General features: G+C 40.2%; 1 protein-coding gene across 1 annotated transcript in view; it reads left to right on the top strand.

Moving 5' to 3' along the window:
• The first annotated feature begins 208 nt into the window (after positions 1-208).
• Positions 209-25,663, top strand: part of LOC127806537 (uncharacterized) — a 62,130-nt gene continuing 36,675 nt past the window's right edge. The window contains exons 1-5 of the mRNA XM_052343904.1: positions 209-590; positions 704-780; positions 873-1,007; positions 7,054-7,108; positions 7,210-7,297. Coding sequence (XP_052199864.1) covers positions 235-590; positions 704-780; positions 873-1,007; positions 7,054-7,108; positions 7,210-7,297 — 711 coding nt within the window. The 5' untranslated portion in view covers positions 209-234. The remainder of the gene's footprint in view (positions 591-703; positions 781-872; positions 1,008-7,053; positions 7,109-7,209; positions 7,298-25,663) is intronic.

Genomic DNA, 25,663 nt, shown 5'->3' on the forward strand with positions numbered 1-25,663 from the left:
AAATTTTTACTTATAATTTATTTTTTATATCAAAATCGAGAACATGAACGATGAAACAGTAATCCCAAAAAATATCATCTACTCTATGCTCTTTTAGATTCTAGAAAGAGAGAAAGGCAGTAACAATATAATAATAATAATAATAATAATAATAATAGTAGGAGATAGCAGAAAGTGAAAGCAGATAAATGGATTAAATAGATAAATAGATATGGATACAGTTTCCCAGCGACAATGACAACGGCAATGGCAATGGAGGCGAGCTCTGTGCTGCGCTCTTCTTCATCTTCCTCCTCGTATTCCATCGTCTCTTCTTCTCCGAAGCAGCCCCAATTTGTTTTGAGTTTCAACCTTCGCCCCTGTTGTTTCCCCAAGAAATGCCCATTTCTTGCTTTTTTTCCTCAAACCCGGGCTTTTCGCCGCCACAACTCCATCCTTCGTGCTTCTACTTCTGCCATCGTCGTCGGTGAAGAGGTCTCTTCCGGCTCTGCCTTCTCCTCCTCCTCCTCCTCGTCTTCGCCGGAATTGATGCCGAAAATCGACAAGAGCGGGAGGTTCTGCAGCCCCAGAGCCGCCAGAGAGCTCGCTCTGTATCCGTCTTCTCTCAAATTCTCTTCTCTGTCTATCCACTTGTGCTATTTGACTTGGTAGATATAATGCTTGAATGATCAATAACGTCGTGTGTTGGATTTGGAATTATCAGGTCTATTCTTTACGCCGCGTGTTTGGAAGGTTCCGACCCACTCCGCCTCTTTGAGAAGCGAATGAATGTCCGAAGAGGTCACCTTTGTCCCTCCCTCCTCTATTTTTCCCATTCATTTCCATTCCCATTTCCGACTATCTACCTACTTGTATTGTTGTTGTGAGTTCAGAACCAGGCTTCCTGTTTGACAAAACATTGTTAACCAAATACAATCAAATGAGCTTCGCTGGTCCGCCTGTCACAGTTGACACTGTTGAGGAAGCGGATGAGCTTATCCGCAAGGATAACGAAGAGTCTGAAATTGGTAAATTACTATTCTTCAAATGTCTTCTTTGCTTTTGCCATATCGGGATATTTATACAAGCACCGTGTTTCAGAACTAAGTGCAATTGTCAGTGACATATCTATTTCTAGATGACATGGTTTTAGCTCATAGAAATTCTCGTTACTTCGGTAGGTCCGTTCTAGTGTAGGGTCTTACATTTCACAAGTCCATCTTCTTACCATTATTCTGTATCTCAAAGGAAGTTTAAATGTTGTTGGGTTCACTCTATTATCATCTTTGATTTTTTCTTTCAGCAATTTCAGCAATGGTTATTGCACTGTGATGCGTATACTTGTGCTTTAATTTTGTTTGCTTACTGAGTAGTTTACACATCAATGCACTGTGATGTCCGTATTTGTCCTTTAATTTGTTGTTGAATACACCGGTCCTGAGCATGTCACTATATTTATCAACATGTCTGGCATGTGTGTGATGTTTAAAATTGAAATGGTAGGCACTGGGTGGAGTCTCACTTGCATGTATCTAAAGGTAGTTTAATGTGCAGTTTGGTTTCAAAAGTATGCACACGCATAACTGACTGGCTGGAGGTGTGCCGGCAAAGGAGTTGTCACATAACTATTATGTTGGGTTTCCAAAGCCTGGAACTAAGATCTTGGAAGATTTCGGCAAGAAGTTATGTTGAAACATTAGGAATGGAAACTCCCTAGGCAACTGCCCTGACGCCTTCGGTTGCATTCATTGGGCTTTGTTTGGGAGAGAGTGATGAAATGGAATGGAACATAACATATTTTTTTCCTCATTTGGATAGTAGAGGATGAAAAGTGATAAAAAAATGTGTCTCTTTTTTGAGAGAGTAATGCAAATGGATGAAATGGAAGGATATTGAGCAGCAAATGACCATAATATTCTTTTAATGGAATAGTACAATGTTATAAAGTCAAGGGCAAACTTGAACTTCTAAATAACTATTAAGGTTAATGTTGTCAAAACACATTGTTAAGATTTTCATCCATCCATTTCCATTCAAATTAGGGTAGACAAAAAGTAGGGGGATTGGAGGAGAATGAATTGGAATTGTGTCTATTCATTTTCATTTCATTCCATTACTATTGTCTATCTCTCTCCTAAATGAGGAGAACCCCCGTCCATCCATTTTCATTCCATCTCCCTCTCCCAAACACACTGTCTATTCATTTTGCATTTCATTCCATTACAGGTGCCATAGAAGTTTTTTTTTTGTTTATTTGTTTTTCTTTTCCCAGTGAAATGTCGGCTTACGATGAAAAGAATGGCAGTGATATATCCATGAACCCAATCTTCTTCCTGTACAAGAAGAATTGCTTGTGAACAATCCTTTCTTTCACACCCTCTTTCAGCTGCAAAATCAGCCAACACTACTTGTGAGTTGTGAAGCATTTGACTCAAAGACACCTGTTGCCGTTCACCATGGCCATGACCCTACACATGATTTTCCACCACAAAATCATCTTTTAGAATCAACTTTCTCCTCAATATATCTCCAATTGAAATCACTGAGGGTTTACATCAATTCCCCAGTGTTGGGGTTTGCTGGTTGTGCTCAACCCCCAGCAATGCAACACCTATCGGCCATCACTAGGGGGGCCATGGCGATGGTGGCTGGCCGCTGCTGGTGATATTTTAATTATTAAATGTATTTATATATTCAAATCTTTATATATATGTAGTTTATCTTATATATGTAGTTTATATGAATATATTTTTTTGTAAATTTGTTTATATACATTTAGTTTAAGTTTACACTTTTCTTTTAGAAAATATATATTTTAGTTTATAGTAGTTTATATTTTTTGTTTGGAAAATATATTTTTAATATACTTTACATTTATATATAGATATATTGTCTGTAAATATATATTATTTTTAGTTTAAGTTTATATTTATATTTATGTTTTAGTTAATTTTTTTATTTCTTGTAATTATAATATATTTTATAATTAAAAAAATATAATCTATAAGTAAAATATAGAGAGGAGAAAGAGACAGATAAGAGATAGTTATTTAAGAGAGAGAAGGGAGAGAGAAAGAGAAAGAGAAAAGGGAGGAAAGAATTTAAAGATTAGGGGCAAAGTAGTCAATTTAAATAATTTGTTAACAATAGGGGAGGGCATTGTCATTTCTGATAATTCAGATGCGTGTATGTCTCTTTGCCAAATCTCAGGGGGCATTGTCATTTTTTATAAGTTGGAGGGGTTTGTATCTTTTTGCTAAACCTTAGGGGTGTCAGATATAATTTACCCTAAAAAGTAATAATTGGCTTGTCAAAATATTTTTGAGATGTTTAATAATAATCAAGACAATGATACAAAAAGAAAAATCCTATTATAAATAAAAAAAAATTCTACTAGGGATCTTAAATGAATTATCACACATTAGTCACAAACAAACAAACATGGATGGATGTTATGCAAAGGGATATATTTAATTTTCAGTGCTTTGCAGCAACATTTAGTAGAAGAAAGATTATAAAAGAGTGAGTGAAAGAGAGACAACCTAAAATCTCTCCAATGCTAGCTAGGAATTTCACCATTGCAAACTAACAAGGTTCTTCAAGGAAATTTCAGTAGACCACAGCTCTCTTCAAGGAAATATAGTGAATTCATATTTCCCTCTTACTTTCTCTCTCTTTTTCTCCCTTGTTTTCCCTTATTTCTCTTGATTTCTGCTCTATCTCTCCCTCTAATTCTTCTTTGTTTCTCTCTCAAATTCTTCCAATTTCCTTCCTAGACCCTAGCTAAACCCTAGGGTCGTGACATTTGGTATTAGAGCCACCGTTCCTCAGCGGCTTTCTCTATTGATTAATTTTTGACGGATTGACATCTGCTGTCCAATGGAGGTTGATTCTCGGAATTAAAGGGAGAATTCAGTTCTGGTGATTTCGGCAAACCTTGGCACTTAGGTTGGGATTTGATTGATAGAACACCCACTCACACCTCTTGATCCACCATTTCGGCCCATCACTTTCAAACGTCGGAATAGCCATCTTTGATGCTGGGGATGTGGAAGGGTTTCCTCCAACTCCTCTGACCACATCTCCTTTCTCTGCCTCTGACCTCTCCTTTGCTTCCATAGGATCGTTAGGCCTCTGTCTAGATCTTGTCGTCATTAGATTTGGCGTCGATGAAGCTCTGGGACTGAAATCTGTCGAAAAACAGACATTAGACTGTCAAGCTAACATGCTCAAGGCAACATTCAACTGCTAGCTGATTTGCTGGCGGAATCCAGCAATTTCCTCCCGGAGTTTGCTAATAGCTCGATCCAAATTGGCCGCAAACTCCGCTTGATAGCAACTTGCCTCCACTTGGGGTTGCTTGACTTAGTAGGATCAACTATTGCAGGCACCTACCTTATCAAGACCTCGAATATTGGACTCAACCTCGTGGCATCTCACCGTGCTCAGTCAGTCTATCTGGCCTCAGAATAAGGATTTATGGATCCGTCTTCATCCAAAAATGACATAAGAAGACGTGCCCCTCAATCAAGTTCCCAAAATAGTCCATGGACATCAATGCTTGAAAACTTTATGCAAACCACATAACTGATGCATGTCAAAACAATGCAAAAAATGTACATGTAATACACTACACCAACTAATGCCCACCCTAGGTAGTCCTTTTACATGTTTCTTTTGATTATTCCTTGCCTGGAAGTTCCTCATGGATTTGACATCCCCTTTAAATAGAATATGAAATATTGTGTTACTGATAATCTCAAGGTTTAATTACACTAAACCCTTAAATTTCTAGGAATTACACCTTTGTTCTTGAACTCCTAGAAATCTCATTTTGACCCTTAAGCTTCTAGAAATTACGCCTTTGACTCATTTTTGTCTAGAAGGTTCATTGAAACCCAAATTGTTATTAAATCAGCACTATGGCCCCCAAACCATGTAATATTTATATAAAGGCCCTTTGATTTTTATAAATTGCATCTTGGCCCTTAGATTTTTCAAAAATTACATTTTAGGCTCATACTTTACCAAAAACCTCATTTGAGGCTGAACCATTATAATTTGAATACACTTTAACCCAAAACAATGCCTTAGTTACATTAAGACCCGCAAGATTTCTAAATAAACCATTTCACCCATCAACAACAACAACAACATATCCAGCCTTTATCCCACTATGTGGGGTCGGCTACATGAATTCTAGACCACATCAAAACCCCAAAGTCTTTCTTTAGTTCAGTTCCAGCAACTTAACGTTCAGTTTACTGCAGTTAGGGCCCTGAACTTTTATAAGCACACAGTCCCCTTGACCAAACTCCCTAGCTCATTAAACCTCAAATTCCATTCCATTTCTTGCTAATTAACCACATGCAAGCACCAACCACCAACCAGGGACATCTAGTAGTTAAATTATGCCCATCAACAGGGAGAAACTAAGCCAAAAACTAAAAATTGAACTTACTGAAAAACTGCCCCTCTTTTCTTCTGGAAAATTCTGCCACCATTTTCCTTTCTTCTTTCCCAATTTTCTTGTTTCTTCAAGCTCAGCCAGACAGTCAAGACATTCACAAGGACACATGGAATAATTAGACGAAGAGAGGGAAATCAGATTGCCAAAATTTTGAAAGAAAAGCTGACTGGAACACCCTGTTTGCTGCTGCTCATTGCTGCTGTTTCTTCTTTGTTGTCTGGCGAGCTCTCCTTCTTGCTCCAGTGAGCACCTCCAGCAAATGCCTTGACTGCCGGCAACACCCCCATCTTCTCTTCTTCTATTCTTTCTTCCTTTCTTTCTTCTCCTTTCTTTCCCTGATCTCTCAGCTGGAAGGTTTGAGAAGCCCCCTGCATATATTTATATATGCTTTCATCAAATTACACATTGGTGCTCTAGTTTCCTCTATTCGTGCTTAACTTTATATAATCTCACATGGACCCCATTTAATCTCCTTTATTTCACTTAAGCCCACAAAGTTTCAAGAACTTTCTTACATGCCCACATAATCTTTCCCAACATTTATTAATTTTTCCACTTTGGCCCTAAACTGTTAATCTTCAACTTTCTTGAGCCCTCAGGATTTCTTAAAATATTTTGAGTCCAACCTTCAGGGTCCATTTGTGCCCATTTTAAAAATCTCTGTAATGTGAGCCTCGCAACAGCCAATTTTCTTGTTTCAAGTAACTGCGAATGTTCGGGTCTTGTGTTCTACCTGACCTTACTTTAGGGTTGGTTCTTAATAAAAAATAGACCCTCACTCAAGTTCATTTCACTTTTCTGAAGTCCTTATGATGTTTTGGTTTTTCAGGTTGGCATTTAGTCATTTAGGCACTATCTCAATTTCAAGATCAAGTCGTATCACTGAACTTGCCTTGAGTTCCTCATTTTGATTCCATTCTTACATGTCATTTTTCGAGGTTTAGAGCCATTCTTATTACTGATTCAGTACTTTCTCGAGTCCTTGAGCCATTATTCCTCCCTTCGGATCCTTTTGATCCTCAATGATCCTTCTTAATCCTCAAATTCTCCTTTAGACATGCCTTAAGTCCGACTTCAAAGTAAGCTTGTAATGCGGTGTATTACATGTTTCCAAGAAAGAATTTTGAGCTCGTTTGACTAGAATGCAGCAGTACAATTTCAAATCATGTTTACCTATTTTGCACCTATAGGTCTATAATTAGACCATCTGAAAGGTCTTTTTCTTTCTTTTCCAAGTTGACACCGTAAAAGGTCAAACCCAATCTATTATTCTGTTTGAAGCTGGTAGAAGTTTGTCTTTGGGTTGCACTGTAAGCATGAAACTATGATATGATAAGTAAAAATTGTTTTGATACGTGAATGAGAATCCATAGGATTGTCATTTATTGAATCTTTTAAATTTGTAACAATTGTCCTATAAGGATGTCATGTTTTGGTCATGCACTAAAATCTAAAAGTTTCTTTGGTCACCAGCACTTCTGCATGCAATACTTCCTATCCATATTAAGTTATTTGACGTTTTCTACAATTGTTCTTTGCATATTTTCCCTTTGGCATGCAATATTCTCTCTGAGCAATATTAATTATGTGATTTTGCATCCCAGAAGTGGAGGTACTTTCAGCTCCTCCCAAGCTGGTATACAGCAAGCTCATATTGCGGTGAGTCTCTTAAATACATTTATTGAGTAATTCATTTTGCAGCAAGTGATGTATAAAGATAGAGAGATAGATCTCTCATTAGTTATGGTTGCTTCTTACAGCCTCACAAGGAAACTTCTAGTAGCAGTTGTAGATAGGTGGAACAGTCATGTCCTTGTTATTGACAAAGTTGCCCCATCTAATTGGAAGGTTTGCTCTATAACTTTTATGGATGGCCTTTTACACTTGTTTTTTTTTTTTTTTCCTTTTTATTTGAAGCAGGACACTGTAGTTATTCACTTTGTTTACTCCAAACTGCTTATCTCGTATCTTTCTGACATGCATTATTTTGTCATGCCTTTCCAGAACTTCAGTTATATATATATGTATATATTCTGGATTAATGCTTGAGTTTTTATGTTTTTATTTTTCCCCTGGGTATGGGGATTGGCTTCGTACCTAAACTTCTTTGGAACTTCCCTGATATACAATTGAAAGATTGCTAGGATACCAAATCTGATGTGGGACAATATAAATATTGTTCTATTGCCAATTTGATGCAGAACAATCAAAAGAGTTGATAACGAAACTTCAATTTGAGCTGACCCAATTTGCAACCTGACCCACTTTGGAACCCAATGAGCCATTCTTGAAACCCATTAACCCAGTTAGCCCTTATTCAATTGGGCCCAATTCATTTAAACCGAAGCCCAAGCCGCTGTGAGCCCAAACCATCAGATTCACCATAGTCAATAACAGGTTGTGTCTTTCCCACTTTTTTGTTTTAATTTTCTGGTTCCTGAATTAGTACTAATCTATTCTTGTGTGCTTAGAATTTCAATAGCCTTGTTTGCATTATTGACCTATATTTTCCTCGTTACCTTCATCACCCGTTACCTTCATCACCCATTATCACCTTTACTTAACCCATTGAATAATCACCATTATTTATGTTTTAGCATATATCGTCCTCATTTTGTTTTGCAGCATATATTTTCCTCATTTTGTTTTGTTTGGTGCTTTTTTAGTTTAGTGGTTGACAATACCTTAATCTCATCTCAGTGAAAAGATCAAAATAAATTTCTATTTCTTGTCTTGGTTTCTAACTTTTGGTCCTAATAGTTTTTCAAAAAGACAAAGATTCTCTTCCATGCATTTTTGAAATTATTTGAAGAAAAAGAAAAAAAATGAAATTTGAAAAAAAAATGTGCCTTGATTAGAGTTAACTAAGATCTCAACATAGTAGATTAGAGCGTGTCATATGCAATTACAAAGTGGTAGTTCTACCAAACTAGTATACCTTTGAGTACTTCATGTAGTCTAACCAACAGGAGCCTTCAAATGCCTAGTTATTTATGTAAACACCCATTTGCTTCCTACCACACTTTTATTTTGAGGCAAATTCACCACTTCCCATGTGCCATTTTTCTCTAGTGCTTCCATTGCCTCCATCACAACCCTTTTCTAGTTTGGTATTTGTAGAGCCTTATTGATATTCCTAGGAATTTGCACTTCATCAACTCTGGCAGTGAATGCCCTGAAATTTGGAGATAACCGAGAATAAACCACATGGTTAGAGATAGGATATTTAGTGCACGATCTCACCCCTTTTCTCCAAACTATTGGAACATCCAAATCATATTCAGGCTCTGCATTTGGCTCTGTATTTTCTGCACTGTCTATTTTGTTATGCTCATCAATAGGCACTGCTTCAGGCATCGCTATTTTAGCTCTTTCATCCTCAGGTACCAGACTTGTTTTTGGGATTAATGAATGGCTTTGCTTTGATTCAAGAGCCTTTCTTTGAGAGTGCACCTGAAAAGGTGGCTGAGACTTAGGAATTTCTTCTTGAATTTGCTGCTGCTACTGTTCTCCTCCTTGATTAGTTACACAATTAGGAATAGGAGTAAATGATGTAACTGTCTCAGGAAACACATTAATATCCCTACCATCCATACCTTGTTCTGCACTAGGAATCTCCTCCTACAAAGGTATGGTAGAGTAGTAATATTGTTTCTCAAAAAAGGAGACATTACAAGACACAAAAAATTTCTTAGTGTTAGGACAATAACACTTGTAGTCTTGTTGTGTGAGAGAGTAGCCAACAATACACACTTCAAAGACTTGGGATTTAATTTGGAGTGATAGTGATGGACAAATGTTGTACATCCAAATACTTTTGGAAAAAGAGGATTAAGCATTTGGGTAAGGAAAGGATAGGAAGCAATGAGAGTGCTCAAGGGAGTTTTAAACTTTGGAACTCTAGTGGGGAGTCTATTGAGGGGTAGGCATCTGTTAGAATGGCTTCTCCCTAATAGGAAGTAGGAACTGAGTTAGTGAACATTAGGGTTCTAGCTATTTCAAGCAAATGCCTATTCTTCCTCTTGGCCACACCATTTTGTTGTGGGTTATAGGGATAGGTACTCTAATATATAATTCCATTCTCACTCAAATAGGTTTCAAATTCTGTTGAGAAATACTCCCTTCCATTATCCGATCGAAGGATATGGATCGAGATTTGGAAAACACTAAGAATTATTTGATGGAATTTTTTGAATACCTTGTTGTCACTGTCCTAAACAGAGACAATGGGCTTCCCTTGACTTGATGAGATTCAAGGGGAACTAACAGGAAGAATTTGGGTAGGAAGGATAGAAAGAACAGAGGAAGTAGAGAGAATTGAGTGAGATGAGAGAGAGAGAGAGATAGAGAGGAATAGAATAGTTTTTGTATTTGTCGATATTCGGAATCAGTCAACCGTGATTTGTAGGCTCGCAATGAGATAATGGGCCCAAAGGCCAAGAGGAGAAACAAAATAGAACAGATAATAAGTCACATACAGGGAGTTTTTATGTGGTTCGGCCAGAACGATGCCTACTCCACGACTGTTCTTTGGTTATTCCGATAGAGTAATAGTATGTCATTCATCATTCTCATCCCCTTGCAATGGTGTTTTTGACCCCTATTTATAGTGTGAGGTGTTTACAATTTACATAAAATCCGTGAAATGGAAGGATAATGATATAGGGGACAAAGTGTCCTTATCAACTCCATAAAACCGGGAGTGGGCTCCGTATTACTAGGGATCTGATTTGCCTTAGATAAAGTAGATGGGTCTCGGCCTCCGGTTGTTTCATGGTTTTGTTGTTATGCGAGCTGAAGGATTAGGCTAGCGAGCTGGAAGTGTTGCTGAGAGATCGCTTTAGGCCAGTGAGCTAGGAGCATCGCTGGGAGCTCGCTTGGTTTCGTGGTTTGAGCTCGGGTCTCGGCGATGTGTGATCTCGTTCTAACGAGCTCGGCCTTGGGCCGGTCTGCTGGGTCATGTCCAGCCCATAAGAAGTGGTGCGGGAAATACCCATAATAGTATTCAATCTTTTCATAGCTTCTCTCGTGGAATGGGATGAATACATATAGGCGCTTGGTGTGGGAGTAGATGTAGCAGATCTTCCCCCCTTCCAGCGGTTACAACAAACTATTTTGTCCTTTTCCTAAGGCCTTACACGTGGCCTTCTACCCCTAACAGAATCTGATAGTTAGAATATAAATGCAACAATCAAATAAAAGAAGTACAACAGTGCATATTGAGTAAACAAGAATAAGACTGAAATTAAATACAAAAAAATAGCCATAGCCGTGACAATTCTCCCCCCTTAGAACATTTCTTGTCCTCAAGAAATGCTAAGAAGGCTCGTAGCTCTTGAAAAACGCTAAAGTAGACCTGGTAAATACTCCCATGTGTTGTCCTTGTTACTCCCCTGTTCCCATTTCACCAACACTTGGATTAGAGGGACCCCTTGGTTTATCTATAATAGCTTCTGGTTCCATGGGACCTTCCTTCCCCTTACACGGCGCTGGTAAGACTGTATCAACTGGCTCTGCTCCGGTTGATCGCTTCAGCAAGGATACATGGAAAATAGGGTGTATGTGAGTGCCTTTGGGTAGTTGGAGCCTGTAAGCCACCTTGTTTATTTTTTTTGTTATTCTGAACGGGCCAAAGTATCGGCAACTTAACTTGGATACTGGCCCTTGACTGAAGGCCTTAAAGTGAAGCTTACCTTAGCTTTACATACACCTTTTCCCCCACTTCTAATTCCCGGTCACTTCTTTTCTTGTTAGCATACTGTTTCATTCTATTCCGGGTCGATGCTAACTCTTGCTTCAATTGCTGTAGGACCACCCTCCTTTGCTGCAAGTATTCTTCCACAAATATCTCCGTTGCATGCCCTCCGGTAGCAGGCAACAACGGTGGTGGGCATCCATACAACGCCTTAAATGGAGACATTTTTAGGGATGTGTGGTGGGTGGTATTGTACCACCATTGTGCCAAGGCTAACCACCTATGCCAGTGTTTGGGCTGCTGTATACACATGCATCTTAGGTAGGTTTCTAGCACTTGGTTGACTCTCTCAGTCTGCCTATCTATTTGGGGATGATATGTCGTCGACATGTTGAGCTTAATCCCTATAGATCCCATCAATTCTTGCCAAAAATGGCTTGTGAACACCTTATCGCAGTCTGATACAATGGTACTCGACACCCCATGCTGCGATACTACACTGTCCATAAACATCCTATCCACTTCCTTGGCGGTGTAAGGGCGAGCCAGCCCTATAAACTCCTATAAACTGCGCAAACTTCATGAACCGATTCACTACAACCGTAATACTATCACTCCCTTCTGATTTAGTTAGTCTCTCGATAAAATCCATAGTTACACTAACCCAAGCTCGATTCAACGCTAGTAGAGGTTGCAAGAGACCCGGGTAAGCCACATTCTCCAGTTTACATCTCTTGCATATATCATAGGCTAACACAAAGTTCTTTACTTCCACTTTCATCTTGGGCTAATAGAACAACTGTTTAACTCCGAGGTAGGTATTTTGAATACTAGAGTGTCCCCCCACGGGTGAGTTATGCAATGGCTGTAAAATTCTTCGCTTAAGGTTTACACAAAAAGGCCAAGATCCGTCCTTCTTATTGACTAGAAGGACCAGTGAGGCATAGGGGCTGTGGCTAAGCCTTATAAAGGATTGGTTTAGCATCTCTTTTACCATCTTTTCGACCTTTGTTTTTTGTGTGGGTGAATACCGGTAGGCTCTGATGTTTATTGGCTCGGAGTCTGGTTTGAGGTTGATAGAATGGTCTAGGTTTTGGGTGGGAGGTAGGGTATTTGGTTCTGCAAATAAGTCCCCAAATTCTACCAACAATTCATCAATAAGGTAGCTAGAGTGTACTTGGCCAACTTTCCTCTAAGCGTTGCTGATGGACAAGGTGAGCTCCCCATACCTCAGTTTCTCCTACCCTTCCTCCACTGCCACAATCGAAAACAATTGAGCCAGCTTACTCCATTTGTTCCGAATGACTCGTTGTTCGCTCCTCCTGTCATCATCTTACAGGCCCCGGTTTCTCTTCCTCCTTGAGTGTCATCCTTTTTCCTCATTTTTCAAAGGATACCTCCATTCGATTAAAGTTGAAACTAATGTGGCTAACTTCATTCATCCAGTCAACCCCTAGAACCATATCACATTCTCCCAGTTGCAGAAGCCTGAGATTAGCTTCAAACTCTTCTCCTTGCATCTCCCAATTGAACCTTGGGCAGGCCGAGTTGCTAATCACTTTATCCCCATTAGCCACTGTCACACTAAGGGGTGGAGTGTTCGAGAGGGGGCTTTTCAGTCTCCTCGTAGTGCCTTTATCAAGGAAGTTGTGGGTGCTTCCGCTATCTATTAAGATCATTAGACTCCTTTTCCTTCACCCTCCCTTCGACTTTGATTATCTTGTTGTTAGTCACCCCTTTTAATGCGTGGAGTGATATTTCCCCATTGTCTTCCTCCCCCAACTCTTCACAATCCTCAGTTTCTTCTCCTCTTCCCATTGCTTTTCCCGGATCTCCTTCTAATAATAGAATTTGTCTCCTACATTGGTGCCCCGGGAAGTACTTATCCCCTCACCTGAAGCACATACCTGACTGTCTCCTCTGTTCGTTAAACCTTCCCATTGTGTGGGGTACTCCTGATTGTTTAGCTCCTGGATTATTAATTGCCCACTCCCAGTTAAATCCTTTGCCTCCTTGGTGAGAGGTCCCTGTCGCCATAGCCTTACTTTGCTGCCTCTATTTCTTCATCAAGGCCTCCACCACCATCTCCTGTAGTCTAGCACTCTGTACTACTTGTTCCACTGTTCGGGGTCTGATCATTTTGACCATAGGCCTTAGATCCTCACTTAGGCCACTCAAAAAGCTAGACACGAAATAGGCCTTCGAAAGATGAGGATCGTGGCTGCTCATAAGAGATTTGAGCTCCTCAAATCTTTTTAGGTAAGCTTTCAACTCCCCTACCTGTCTGAGCTTGTTAAATTCTTCGACAATATCGGACATACTTCTTTTCCCGAACCTCTCATATAATTTCTCAGCAAACTCTCCCCATATAGGATGGTCCCTTACACTAGTCCACCCTTGATACCACGCATCTACTACATCGTCAAAGTAAGCGGCAGCTAAGGACACCCTTGTACCCTTCGGGATGTCATACCATTCGAACATCCTTTCACACTTCCTTACCCACTAGCAAGATGGGTATCTCCATTCGGGGTATGGGAAACCCTGGCTGTTGTCGTGGGGTCTGCTCCGCATGACCCCTGTGCAACATCGTTTCCCCTTCCTCATCCTGTTCTCCTCCTATATCGGGGGTCTCTGGCCGACGTACTGTTCTATTGTTTCTTAAGAGAGGCTCAGTTCTATCTCTAGGAGGGAATTCAGGGGCTATACTCATCGAATTTTGGCGAGTGAACATCAACATGAATTGTTAAAGTTGTGCCCGAGCTCCTCTCTCATTTGTGCCATCTCTTCTCGCATCTGGACCAGCGTACCATCGAGTCTCCTCTCCAAACCTTCTATCGAACCTTCCAGCTTATGGTCGATCTCCATGATTGCCTCGTGGTTGCGACCATTCCCCAACTCCAGCTGTTCGACTTGCCTTTGGGTTTTATACATGGACGAGTTGACTTGTTGCAACTGAGATTCCACGTTCTTCATGCGGGTTCCTTCCGTGATAACTTTCTATAATTCTTGGCCAGAATCGAGTTCTTATACCAAATTGTCATTGTCCTAGATAGAGACAACGGGCTTCCCTTGACTCGATGAGATTCAAGGGGAACTAACAGGAAGAATTTGGGTAGGAAGGATAGAAAGAACAGAGGAAGTAGAGAGAATTGAGTGAGACGAGAGAGAGAGAGATAGAGATAGAGAGGAATAGAATAGTTTCTGTATTCAATCTTTTCATAGCTTCTCTCGTGGAATGGGATGAATACATATAGGTGCTTGGTGTGGGAGTAGATGCAACAAATCTTCCCCCTTCAGCGGTTACAACAAATTATTTTGTCATTTTCCTAAGGCCTTACACGTGGCCTTCTACCCCTAACAGAATTTGGTAGCTAGAATATAAATGTAACAATCAAATAAAAGAAATACAACAGTGCATATTGAGTAAACAAGAATAAGACTAAAATTAAATGCAAAAAAATAGCCATAGCTGTGACACTTGTATACTTCAGATTTTTCTTTTAACAAAAATACCCAACACACCTTAGTATGATTATCTATAAAGGTAACAAACCTGTGAGTGTAGGTTAAATTTGGAATTTTTCGTTGGTCCCCATACATCACTATGAACAACATAGAATGGTTTGGTTAGTTGATAAGAATGAATAGGATGGGAAGCTTTTGTTTGTTTGGCAAGAATGCATTGCTCTGATAGGCCAGTGTACTGGACCTACCAAAGACGCCACAAGCAGTAGCAAGCATGAATGATAGAATAGGGAATCAACACATGCAAGTGTAACAACCAGCATGTGCACATGGGGGGTAGAATTGTAATCCGCATGTTGAGGGAATAATCAGCATGTGCAAGGGAATTCGATTAGAGAGGAGCAGATGAGAGGTATAAATAGCTTAGAAGAAGAGAGAGATAGTTGGCTGGTTTTTGGTAGAAAATTCTGGAGAGTGAGGGCCTCTCGAATGCCCTGAATTGTTCTTGTTCCTTGCTGGTAATTTCTAAAAGCTATTGATATTGGGTCACAATATTGGATAACTATTGGGTATCTCATCAATTTGGTATCAGAGCATTGCCGATCCTCATGGTGAACTTAACGGAGAGAGTGGGAGATTTGGAGTCGAAGATGGAAGGCATGCAAAAGGGAGTCGAAGCCATGAGAGGAGATATCCAGGCGATGGAACAAAATGTGGCGATGATGGTCAAACAGTTCGCCTTCATGCGAACGAAGTGGGACTAGTAGGAGCGGGAGAGGAAGAGCAAGTCCAAGGAGGGAGAAGGACCTTCAGAATTCACCTTGGATTTCGAAGTAACACCTAGAATTGTGGGCGGCCGCGACTTGGAAGGAGGAATTGGGGGTGGGTGCCAGTCAGAATTATGAGGAAGGAGGCTGGAAATGCCGTATTCGAAAGAGAGAACCCAGATGAGTGGATTTTCCAAGTGGAGAGGTATTTTGCGGTCAATCAATTAACAGAGGAGGAGAAGATAGACTCGGCCGCATTGTGCTTTGAAGCTGCGGCTTTGGCTTGGTTTCAATGGGAGTCAAGGCAAAAAGGAATTCGGAGTTGGGAAGGCTTGAAGTTGGGAATTCTGGGCAAGTTTCGATCCACTCAAGAAGGGTCATTGGAGGAGTGTTTCTTGGCTTTCCGACAAGAAGGGACTATTAAGGAGTATAGGTTGATGTTTGAGATGTTGGCCTCGTCCATGCCGGATGTTCCTGAGGCATTTTCGGAAGGCCAATTCCTAAACGGTCTCAAACCAGAGATAAGAACTAAGATTAGGGTGTTGCAACCCTGAGGGCTAGATTGGATCATGACAATGGCTCAAAATATTGAGGGCAAGAACACAACACTTCAGAACTGCTTTAGGGCAGCAGGACCACCAAAGAGTGGGTACCCTTTGGCACCATCGGTCGCCACCTAGATGTTCTTTGTACCAGGGAAGAGTTCGGGTTCCTCCCAAAAGTCTGTGACCCAAACGGGACCCCAGTTTCACGCCTCTGGAAATGTCAAGAGCTTCCCTTTTAAATGGCTTAGTGAGGCTGAATGGAAGGCCAAGCGTGAGAAGGGCCTTTGTTTTTGCTGCGATGAGAAATATTTGATAGGTCATAGGTGTAAAAACAAGGAGCTCTAGGTTATGATGATCTATGATGAAGAAATAGGAGAGGCTGGAGGAGAGAAGGAAACATTGGAGGGGGGTGAAGAAGAGTTGGTGTGTGGCAGGGAAGTGATCGAGCTATCCATGAATTCGGTTGTGGGATTGACTACATCACAAACGATGAAGTTAAAGGGACACATAGAAGGGCAGCTGGTAGTGGTTCTTGTGGATGGAGGAGCAACCCACAACTTCATAGTGTTCGAGTTAGTGCAACAATTGAGTTTGCTGAGGACAAAAACGGCTGGATATGAGGTGATAATGGGAACTGGGATGGTTGTGCAAGGAGCGGGAATTTGCAAGGGGGTGAAACTAATCCTTGATAACCTGCAAATAGTGGAAGATTTTCTTTCATTAGAGTTAGGGAGTTCCAATGTCATCCTTGGCATGAAGTGGCTAGCTTCAGTGGGAAAAATGAGCGTGGATTAGAGAAATCTGACCATGAAGTTCCAAGTTGGTGGAATGGCTGTGACTTTGCAGGGTGACCTTAGTTTAAGTAAGACGTTAGTCTCCCTGAAGGCTATGATGAAGGTATTTAAAGAAAATAGGGAGGGAGTATTGCTGGAAATAGGAAAGGTGATTGCCGAGCTCAATGAATTGTAGGTGGGTCTGCCTCGGGGTTTAGAGGAAGTGTTGGTTGAGTTCAAGGGGGTTTTTGCCAACCCAGAGGGATTGCCACCCACTAGAAACAAGGACCATGCCATCAACCTCCTACCCGACACTTCTCTGGTGAGTGTTCGGCTTTACTGCTACCCTTATCTTCAAAAAAATGAGATCGAGAAGATGGTGCGTGAGATGTTGGTAGCTGGAATTATACAACCAAGTGTTAGTCCCTATTCCAGGCCGGTGTTGCTCGTGAAAAAAGACGGAGGGTGGAGGTTTTGTGTAGATTATCGGCCCTTGAACAAGGTAACAATCCCCGACAAGTTCCCAATTCCAGTCATTGACAAGTTGCTAGATGAATTACATGGGGCTACTGTTTTATCGAAGCTAGATCTCAAATCTAGTTATCATCAAATTCGAGTCAAGGCGAGGGATGTTCCGAAGATTGCATTTTGAACACACGAGGGCCACTATGAATTCCTCGTCATGCCTTTCGGATTGATGAATGCACCGGCCACCTTCCAATCCTTAATGAATGACATATTCAAGGAGTATTTGAGACGATTTGTACGAGTATATATTTTTTGACGATATATTGATTAACAGTCGTGATTTTGAACAACATGTGCAACACTTGCGCTATGCTCTGAAGGTGTTGGCTAACAATTAGGTGCTTGCAAACAAGAAAAAATGTTCATTCGGGCAATTGGAGGTTGAGTATCTAGGCCATGTCATTTCCCAACAAGGCGTGTCAGTTGATCGCTGCAAGGTGCAAGCCATGATAGATTGGCCCACACCCAAAACTTTGAAGGAATTGAGGGGGTTCCTCGGTCTCACGGGGTACTATTAGAGGTTTGTAAGAGATTGTGGCAAGATGGCGTGGCCCCTCATGGAGAGATTAAGGAGGAATAATTTTTTTTTGGGATGAGGGAGCTAAGCAAACCTTCCAGCAACTCAAGACAACGATAGTATCTCTTCTGATTTTAGCACTACTGGATTTCGATCAGCCATTTGTCATTGAATTTGATGCTTCAGGGCAAGGATTGGGGGCAATGTTAATGCAGAATCACAGGCCTGTTGCGTATTTCAGTCACGCTCTTAAGCCATCGGAGAGAAAAAAATTAGTTTACAGAAGGGAGCTGATGGCCATGGTGTTTGTAGTTCAAAACTAGAGGCATTACCTTTTAGGAAGAAAGTTCATTGTGAGGACAGATAAAAAAAGCTTGAAGTTTTTGTTGGAACAATGAATGGTGAGCCCGGAGTATCAAAGATGAATGATGAAGTTGATGGGGTTTCAATTTGAGATACACCCTGGGTTAGAAAATAAGGCAACAGATAGCCTCTCAAGAATCAGTCACTCGACAGTCCTATTAGCCTTAACAGTTTCGAAGGTGGTTCAACTAGACTAGTTGGCCCAAGAAGTGGAAAAAGACGCGTACTTATAGGAAATTATAAGGGAGCTACAACATGATCCTTCTTCTCGAGCATATTTCCAACTTGTGGATGACCAGTTCCTCTACAAGGGGCGATTGTTCCTGCCTAAGGGTTCTTCCCTAATTCCATTATTACTCCATGAGGGTCACGATGGAAGTGTTGGAGGCCATTTAGGGTTCTTGAAAACGTATAAAAGAATTGCAGTGAATGTGTATTGGCCCAGCATGAAGCATGGCATACGTTAATGTGTGAGCAGCTGTAACATTTACCACCAAAATAAGTATGAATCCTTAACATTGGGGGGACTTCTACAACCTCTTCCTATTCTAGATCAGATTTGGGATGATATAGCTATGAATTTTATTGAGGGTTTACTAAGGTTGAGCCATATGAACTCTATATTGGTGGTGGTGGACAGACTCTGTAAATATGGATATTTCATTGGTCTCAAACATCCATTCACAGTAGGAGAAGTGGCAGGGATTTTCATCAAAGAAATAGTGAGGCTTCATGGCATGCCTCGGTCTATTGTTTCGGATAGAGACAAGGTATTCATGAGCCGTTTTTGGGAGGAGTTGTTTCGGCCCCAAGGTACTAAACTTAATCGTAGCACGACCTACCACTCGCAAACGGAGGTCCTCAATAGGACCCTAGAGACGTACTTATGTTGTTTTGCGTTATCGAAGCTTAAGGGATGGTATGTGTGGCTACCATGGGCTGAATTGTAGTATAACACCTCATACCACACTGCTTCAAAGGTAACTCCTTTTCAAGCAGTGTACGGGTGGGAATCGCCAGCCTTGATAAGATTTGATAAGGGAACTACTTCTGTGTCTGCAGTGGAACAACAGTTGATGAAGCGGGATCAAGTTCTGGAAGAACTCAAGAACCAACTTTCAAGAGCTCAAGCTATCATGAAGAAGGGAGCTGACCGAAAAAGGAGGGATGTTCAGTTTGCTATGGGTGACTTCGTCTATTTGAAACTAATGCCATACTGAAGGAAGACACTGGTTGTCCACCCTAATGACAAGTTGGCTCCTAGGTTTTATTGGCCATTTGCAATTGAGCAGAGGGTTGGGGTAGTGGCTTACAAACTGGTGCTACCGGCTCACTGCAAGATTCACTTTGTTTTTCATGTGTCACAGCTAAGGGAGGTAAAGGGAGGGGTGGGAGCAAGAGTGGAGATTCCCCACCAGTTGAATGCAGACCTAGAGATGAGGGTTGAACTAGAAGTGGTGCTGGGAGTTCGGCCTGGTACTAATTTGCGTGGGCTGGATGTCTTGGTCCAATGGAAGGGTTTACCCCCATTAGAGGCAACCTGGGAACCCTATAATATGATTCAGTAACAATTTCCTACTTTTCACCTTGAAGACAAGGTGAAAGTGCGGGAGGGGAGTAATAATAGGCCACCGATGTACTGGACCTACCAAAGATTCCACAAGCAGCAACAAACATGTAGGATAGAATAGGGAATCAACACATGCAGGTGTAACAACTAGCATGTACACATGGGAGGTAGAATTGTAATCCACATGCTGAGGGAATAATCAGCATGTGCAGGAGAATTTGGTTAGAGAGGAGCAGAGGAGAGGTATAAATAGCTTAGAAGAAGAGAGAGATAGTTGGCTGGTTTTTGGTAGAAAATTCTGGAGAGTGAGGGCCTCTTGAATGCCTGAATTGTTTTTGTTCCTCGTTGGTAATTTCTAAAAGCTATTGATATTGGGTCACAATATTGGATAACTATCGGGTTATCTCATCATGCTCACAATTGAAAGATTCGTTCATTTAATTGACAAACAAATGAGGATACAAGAATTTTAAATATCTAAAACTTGGATACTCTAATCTTTTATGCCATAATAGTATGCTAGAATTTGAGACAGTAGAGGATACAAATGAATTGTGCAACTTAGGAAAAATAAGAGTACCAGCAGCTCCCTCCACATAGTATAGGCCTTCTCTTTCTTTAGCATTGCCAATCATCTTCCTCGAAATTAGGTCCTGAAATACACAATGAGTTGGAAAGAAAGTCACTTTATAATTTAGGTCTTTAGTAATCTTGCTGATAGACAATAGGTTGCATCTCAAATTAGGCACATATAGACAGATTTGAACCACAAATCAGCTAGGTAAATCGAGCCTTCTCCCTTAGCATAAGAGATAGTACCATTTGCCATAGTCACCTTTATAGTTTTGTAGCATTGCTTGTACTCAGAAAAACCATTCAAGGAACTAGTTATATGGTTTGAAGCCCCAGTATCCACAATCCAATCATTCATATTCAGCATCTTAGAGAGATAGCATTTATGGAAATTATCTTGTTTAGCAATGGAGAGTGTTGGGTTAGGAACTTCCACAAAATCTGATGGTTTTGTAACCTTTGTTCAGTTCAAAACCTGTTGCAATACTTCTAATTGTTCTGGGATTAAGGTAAAATTTGTACCTTTACCTTCTTCAGCATCAACTGCATAGGCTGTTTGTTGCTTCTTTTGATTTCTCCCTTTCCAGTTTGCTGGCTTCCTGTGTAATTTTCAACAGGTTTCTTTAGTGTGGTAGGGTTTGTGGCAATGGTCACACCATTGTTTTTCCTTCGGAGGGTCTACACGAGTTGGTGTTGCCCTTTGTTTGGAAGCAACAAGAGCTGATCCATTCTGATTGTTAACTTCAGGTGATGCACTAAGCATTACCTTCTTTCGAATCTCTTCTCTTCTAACTTCTGCAAAGGCCTCTCTGATAGATGGAAAGGGTTCGGTTCCTAACAACCTTCCTCTAACTTCATCTAAGTCAGAGTTTAGGTCATGTAGGAAGTCAAATACCCTTTCTTTCTCTATCATTTTAGAGTACTTTGCCTTGTCTTTTGTACACTCCCAACTGATGTCATAGAACAAGTCAATCTCCTGCCATAATTCAGATAACACATTAAAGTAATTGGTTACTTAAAACTTTGTCAAGTATTTCATATGGCTGATCAAACTTCAAAGCACTGTGCTGTATTTTCCATATCTGAATACAAGCTTTGGACAACCTCCCATACTTCTTTGGCTGTCTTGTAAAACAAATAGGTCCTCCTTATCTTTGGCTCCATGGAATTAATGAGCCAAGCCATAACTAGGGAATTTTCAGCATCCCATGCTTCATAATTTGCAGCTTCAGAATCTGGCTTTGGAATTCCCCTGGTTAGATACCCCACCTTTCCCTTTCCTTTCATCACCAACAAGATTGATTGGGACCACTCCTGAAAGTTAGTCCCATTGAGTTTATGTTGAGTGATTTGAAGGTTGTGGTTGTCTAGGGAATTAGAAGTAGCAATTGGAAGTAAGGATCTTGAGCTTGTAGGGCAGATTGTTGATGCTTCACTGGTTGGCGAAGAACTAGCCATCTTGAAGCCGTTTGTGTGGAGATACAAAAGGTATGGAGCTTACCGAACACTTGGCTTTGATACCATGAACAAGTTTAGAGGATTTGAGAATGAAATTCTCTAAGCAACAAGGGGTGAACGGAACTGTCAGTTTCACACCTTCAATTATATCATACTATGGTTATAAATATAGAAAATTCTATCATCTATATCCTAAAATCTAGGAATTCAAAATATAATTTTAAATTTACAATAAAACAACAGATAAATCTTAGAAATATTCTCCTAACTTTTAGGGATAGTTGCCATCTTATCTTCTCTTGATCTGATCTGTCTTCCTTTTTTTTCTCTTATTCAAATCACTCCTTATAATTCATAATTATCCTTTGCTGGAAATATGCTCAAATTAAGGGAGTCTAAACAAGATTGAGAAAATATAATTCTCTATTTCTTGATAATAATACAATGATTTCCTTTTTCTCTTTATAGAGGAAGAGAATAATACAAAAGGGAAATAACAAAAAAGGAAATAGGAATATACATAGAATCTAAGATATACACAGAATATTCTATTTCTACACTCCCCCTCAAGCTGGCTTGAAAATATCTTCCATGGCCAGCTTGCTCACAAGTTTCTCAAACTGAGTTCTATGTACTCCTTTTGTAAGAATGTCAGCCACTTGGTCAACTGTTGGAATGTAGGGCATACAAATTACTCCATTATCAATTTTTTCCTTAATAAAGTATTTATCCACCTCTACATGCTTTGTCCTGTCATGGAGAACTGGATTATGAGCAATAGAGATTGCAGCTTTATTATCACAATAAACTTTAGCTGAAAGGGAAGTGGAGACTCTCAAGTCTGATAGAAGCCTCTTTATCCACATGACCTCACAAATACCATGAGCAACTGCACGAAATTCAGCTTCAGCACTGCTTCTGGCCACCACATTTTGTTTCTTACTCCTCCAAGTAATAAGATTGCCTCCCACAAAGGTGCAGTACCCTGATGTAGATCTTCGGTCAGTTATACTACCTGCCCAATCTGCATCTGTATAAGCCTCTACATGAAGATGTCCACGTTTTCTAAAAAGTAGACCTTTCCCAGGGGTTCCCTTTAGGTATCGCAGAATTCTGTAGGTAGCTTCAAAATGTTGTGAACCAGGTGAGTGCATAAATTGACTTACAACACTTACAGCAAAGGCTATGTCTGGTCGAGTATGAGATAAATAGATAAGTCTACCCACAAGTCCTTGATATTTCTCCCTTTCTACCACATTCTTAGCCTTGGCAGGTTGAAGTTTTAAGTTGGGTTCAATGGGAGTTTCAGCAACCTTACACCCAAGCATTCCTGTTTCACTGAGTAAATCCAGAATATACTTGCGTTGGTTGACAAAGATCCCCTCCTTAGATCTTGCAAATTCCATCCCAAGAAAGTACTTTAGAGGACCCAAATCCTTGATCTCGAACTCATGAGCTAATCTTCTCTTAAGCTCTTCAATCTCTCCCTTGTCATCACCAGTCATTATTATATTATCCACATAGACAATTAAGATTGCTTTCTTATCGTCGTTGGCGTGCTTGAAGAATAGTGTGTGGTCTGCTTGGCTCTGAATGTAACCATAACTTTTCACCGCCTTTCCAAATCTTTCAAACCACGTTCTCGGAGACTGTTTTAGACCATACAATGATTTTTTTAAACGATATACCTTGTTTGTCCCGAGGCTCTTTTCAAACCCTGGTGGAAGATCCATAAACACTTTTTCTTCTAAATCACCATTTAGGAAGGCATTCTTTACATCAAATTGGTGGAGTGGCCAATCAAGATTCACTGCAAGGGAGAGGAGAACTCGAATAGAGTTTATTTTAGCTACTAGAGCAAATGTTTCTTGATAGTCGATGCCGTATGTTTGGGTGAAACCCTTAGCAACCAGCCTTGCTTTGTATCTTTCAATGCTCCCATCTGCCTTACATTTTATAGTAAATACCCACTTACAACCTACTGTTGCTTTGCCTTCTGGTTTGTTCACAATCTCCCAAGTTCCATTCTTTCTAAGAGCACTCATTTCCTCTTGGACTGCTAACTTCCAATCTGGATCACCAAGGGCATCCTGAATTGTTCTTGGGACATGCAGGTTAGAAATATTTGAAAGAAAGGCCTTATGATGATTGGACAATTTTTGGTATGACAGGTATTTAGCAATTGGGTGTTTGGTACAAGATCTCACTCCTTTCCTAGTAGCAATAGGGACATCAAGATCAGACAAATCAAATGTAGAATAATCTGTAGGAGTGAGTTTAGAGTTACCATGAGAAGAAGAAGAACTATCAGAAACCCCATCACTCGAAGACGTCGATTGTTCAATTGTTAGAGGAATATTTGGACTGATAGTATTTTTCAAGGTTTGTCTTCTAGTATAAAACTGAAGCTCCGGTTTTGGAATATTTTGATCCATTTGTGGTAATTCTCCCCCCGGTTCCAATCCCATCACGCTAGGCATCTGTGAACCAGACACACCTTGTTCCACAATATTTGGAACATTTATATCCTTGAGTTGTTTATTAGAGTGGAGGGGAGCACCAATCATGGTAGGACGAGGATCCTCAACATTAGAATTCAAAAAATTATCTTCTTTCTCAATATGCTCCCCCTGAAGATGATTTTTGGGAAAGTAGGGTTGAGTTTCGAGGAAAGACACATCCATACTAATATAAGTTTTTTTGGTAACAGGATTAAAACATTTGTACCCTTTTTTATTTGGTGCATAGCCCAAAAAGACACATTTTTCAGCTATGGGATCTAATTTAGAACAAAAAATGTGAGGAACATAAACAAAGCAAGTGCATCCAAAAACTTTTAAGGGTAACTCAGAATATATAAGACAGAGAGGGAAGAGTTGTTTTAAAGATTGTAAGGGGGTTTGAAACTGTAGAACACGAGTGGGCATACGATTAATGAGGTAGGAAGCTGTTAAAATGGCATCACCCCAGAGGTATTTAGGGACATTCATAGAAAACATGATGGCCCTGGCAACCTCGAGTAGATGTCGATTTTTTCGTTCAGCAATACCATTTTGTTGGGGAGTTTCACGACAAGTGGATTGATGTAAAATTCCTTTTTCTTTTAAAAAAACCCCCAAAGAGTCATTAAAATATTCAGTGCCATTATCAGATCGAAGAATACAGATTTTTGTGTTAAATTGAGCTTCAATCAAATGGAAAAAATCCTTGAAAGTTCTAGGCACATCTGATTTTTTTGCAAGTAAGTAAACCCAACAAAGTCGAGTATAATCATCAATAAAAGTAACAAACTACTTTTTGCCAGACAAAGTGGAGACTTTAGAAGGACCCCAAACATCACTATGTATTAAATAGAATGGTTTTGAAGGACAATAAGGTTTTGAAAGAAATTTAACACGATGATCTTTGGATAAATGACAACTCTCACATTGAAACATAGAATGATCCACTCCTTTAAACAACGTAGGAAATAAATATTTCAAGTAAAGAAAACTAGGATGACCTAGCCTAAGATGCCATTGCATTATTTGATTAGAGACAGAAGTAGAACTAATACCACTCAGCCCGTGAGCTTTTTTATTACGCAAGACATCCCCATCCAAATAATAGAGCCTGTTTATTTATCTAGCATTGCCAATCGTCTTCCCCGAGTTCTGGGCCTGAAAAATGCAATAGGAATCAAAAAAAGATAACACGACAGTTAGAATCTTTGGAGAGTTTACTAACAGAAAGAAGATTGCAAGCAAGTTTAGGAACATGGAGTACTGATTGAAGATCAATATTCTCAGAAAGTTTAATGAGTCCTTTACCTGCAATAGGTGAAAGACTACCATCGACTATTCTTATTTTTTCACTACCAGAACAGGGAACATACGAGTTGAAGAGATGAGATAAACCAGTCATATGATCAGATGCTCCTGAATCAATTATCCATGGAACAGATTGAAAAGAGCTAGA

Source organism: Diospyros lotus, chromosome 1, assembly GCF_014633365.1.
Source record: "Diospyros lotus cultivar Yz01 chromosome 1, ASM1463336v1, whole genome shotgun sequence".
Classification (NCBI taxonomy): Eukaryota; Viridiplantae; Streptophyta; class Magnoliopsida; order Ericales; family Ebenaceae; genus Diospyros; species Diospyros lotus.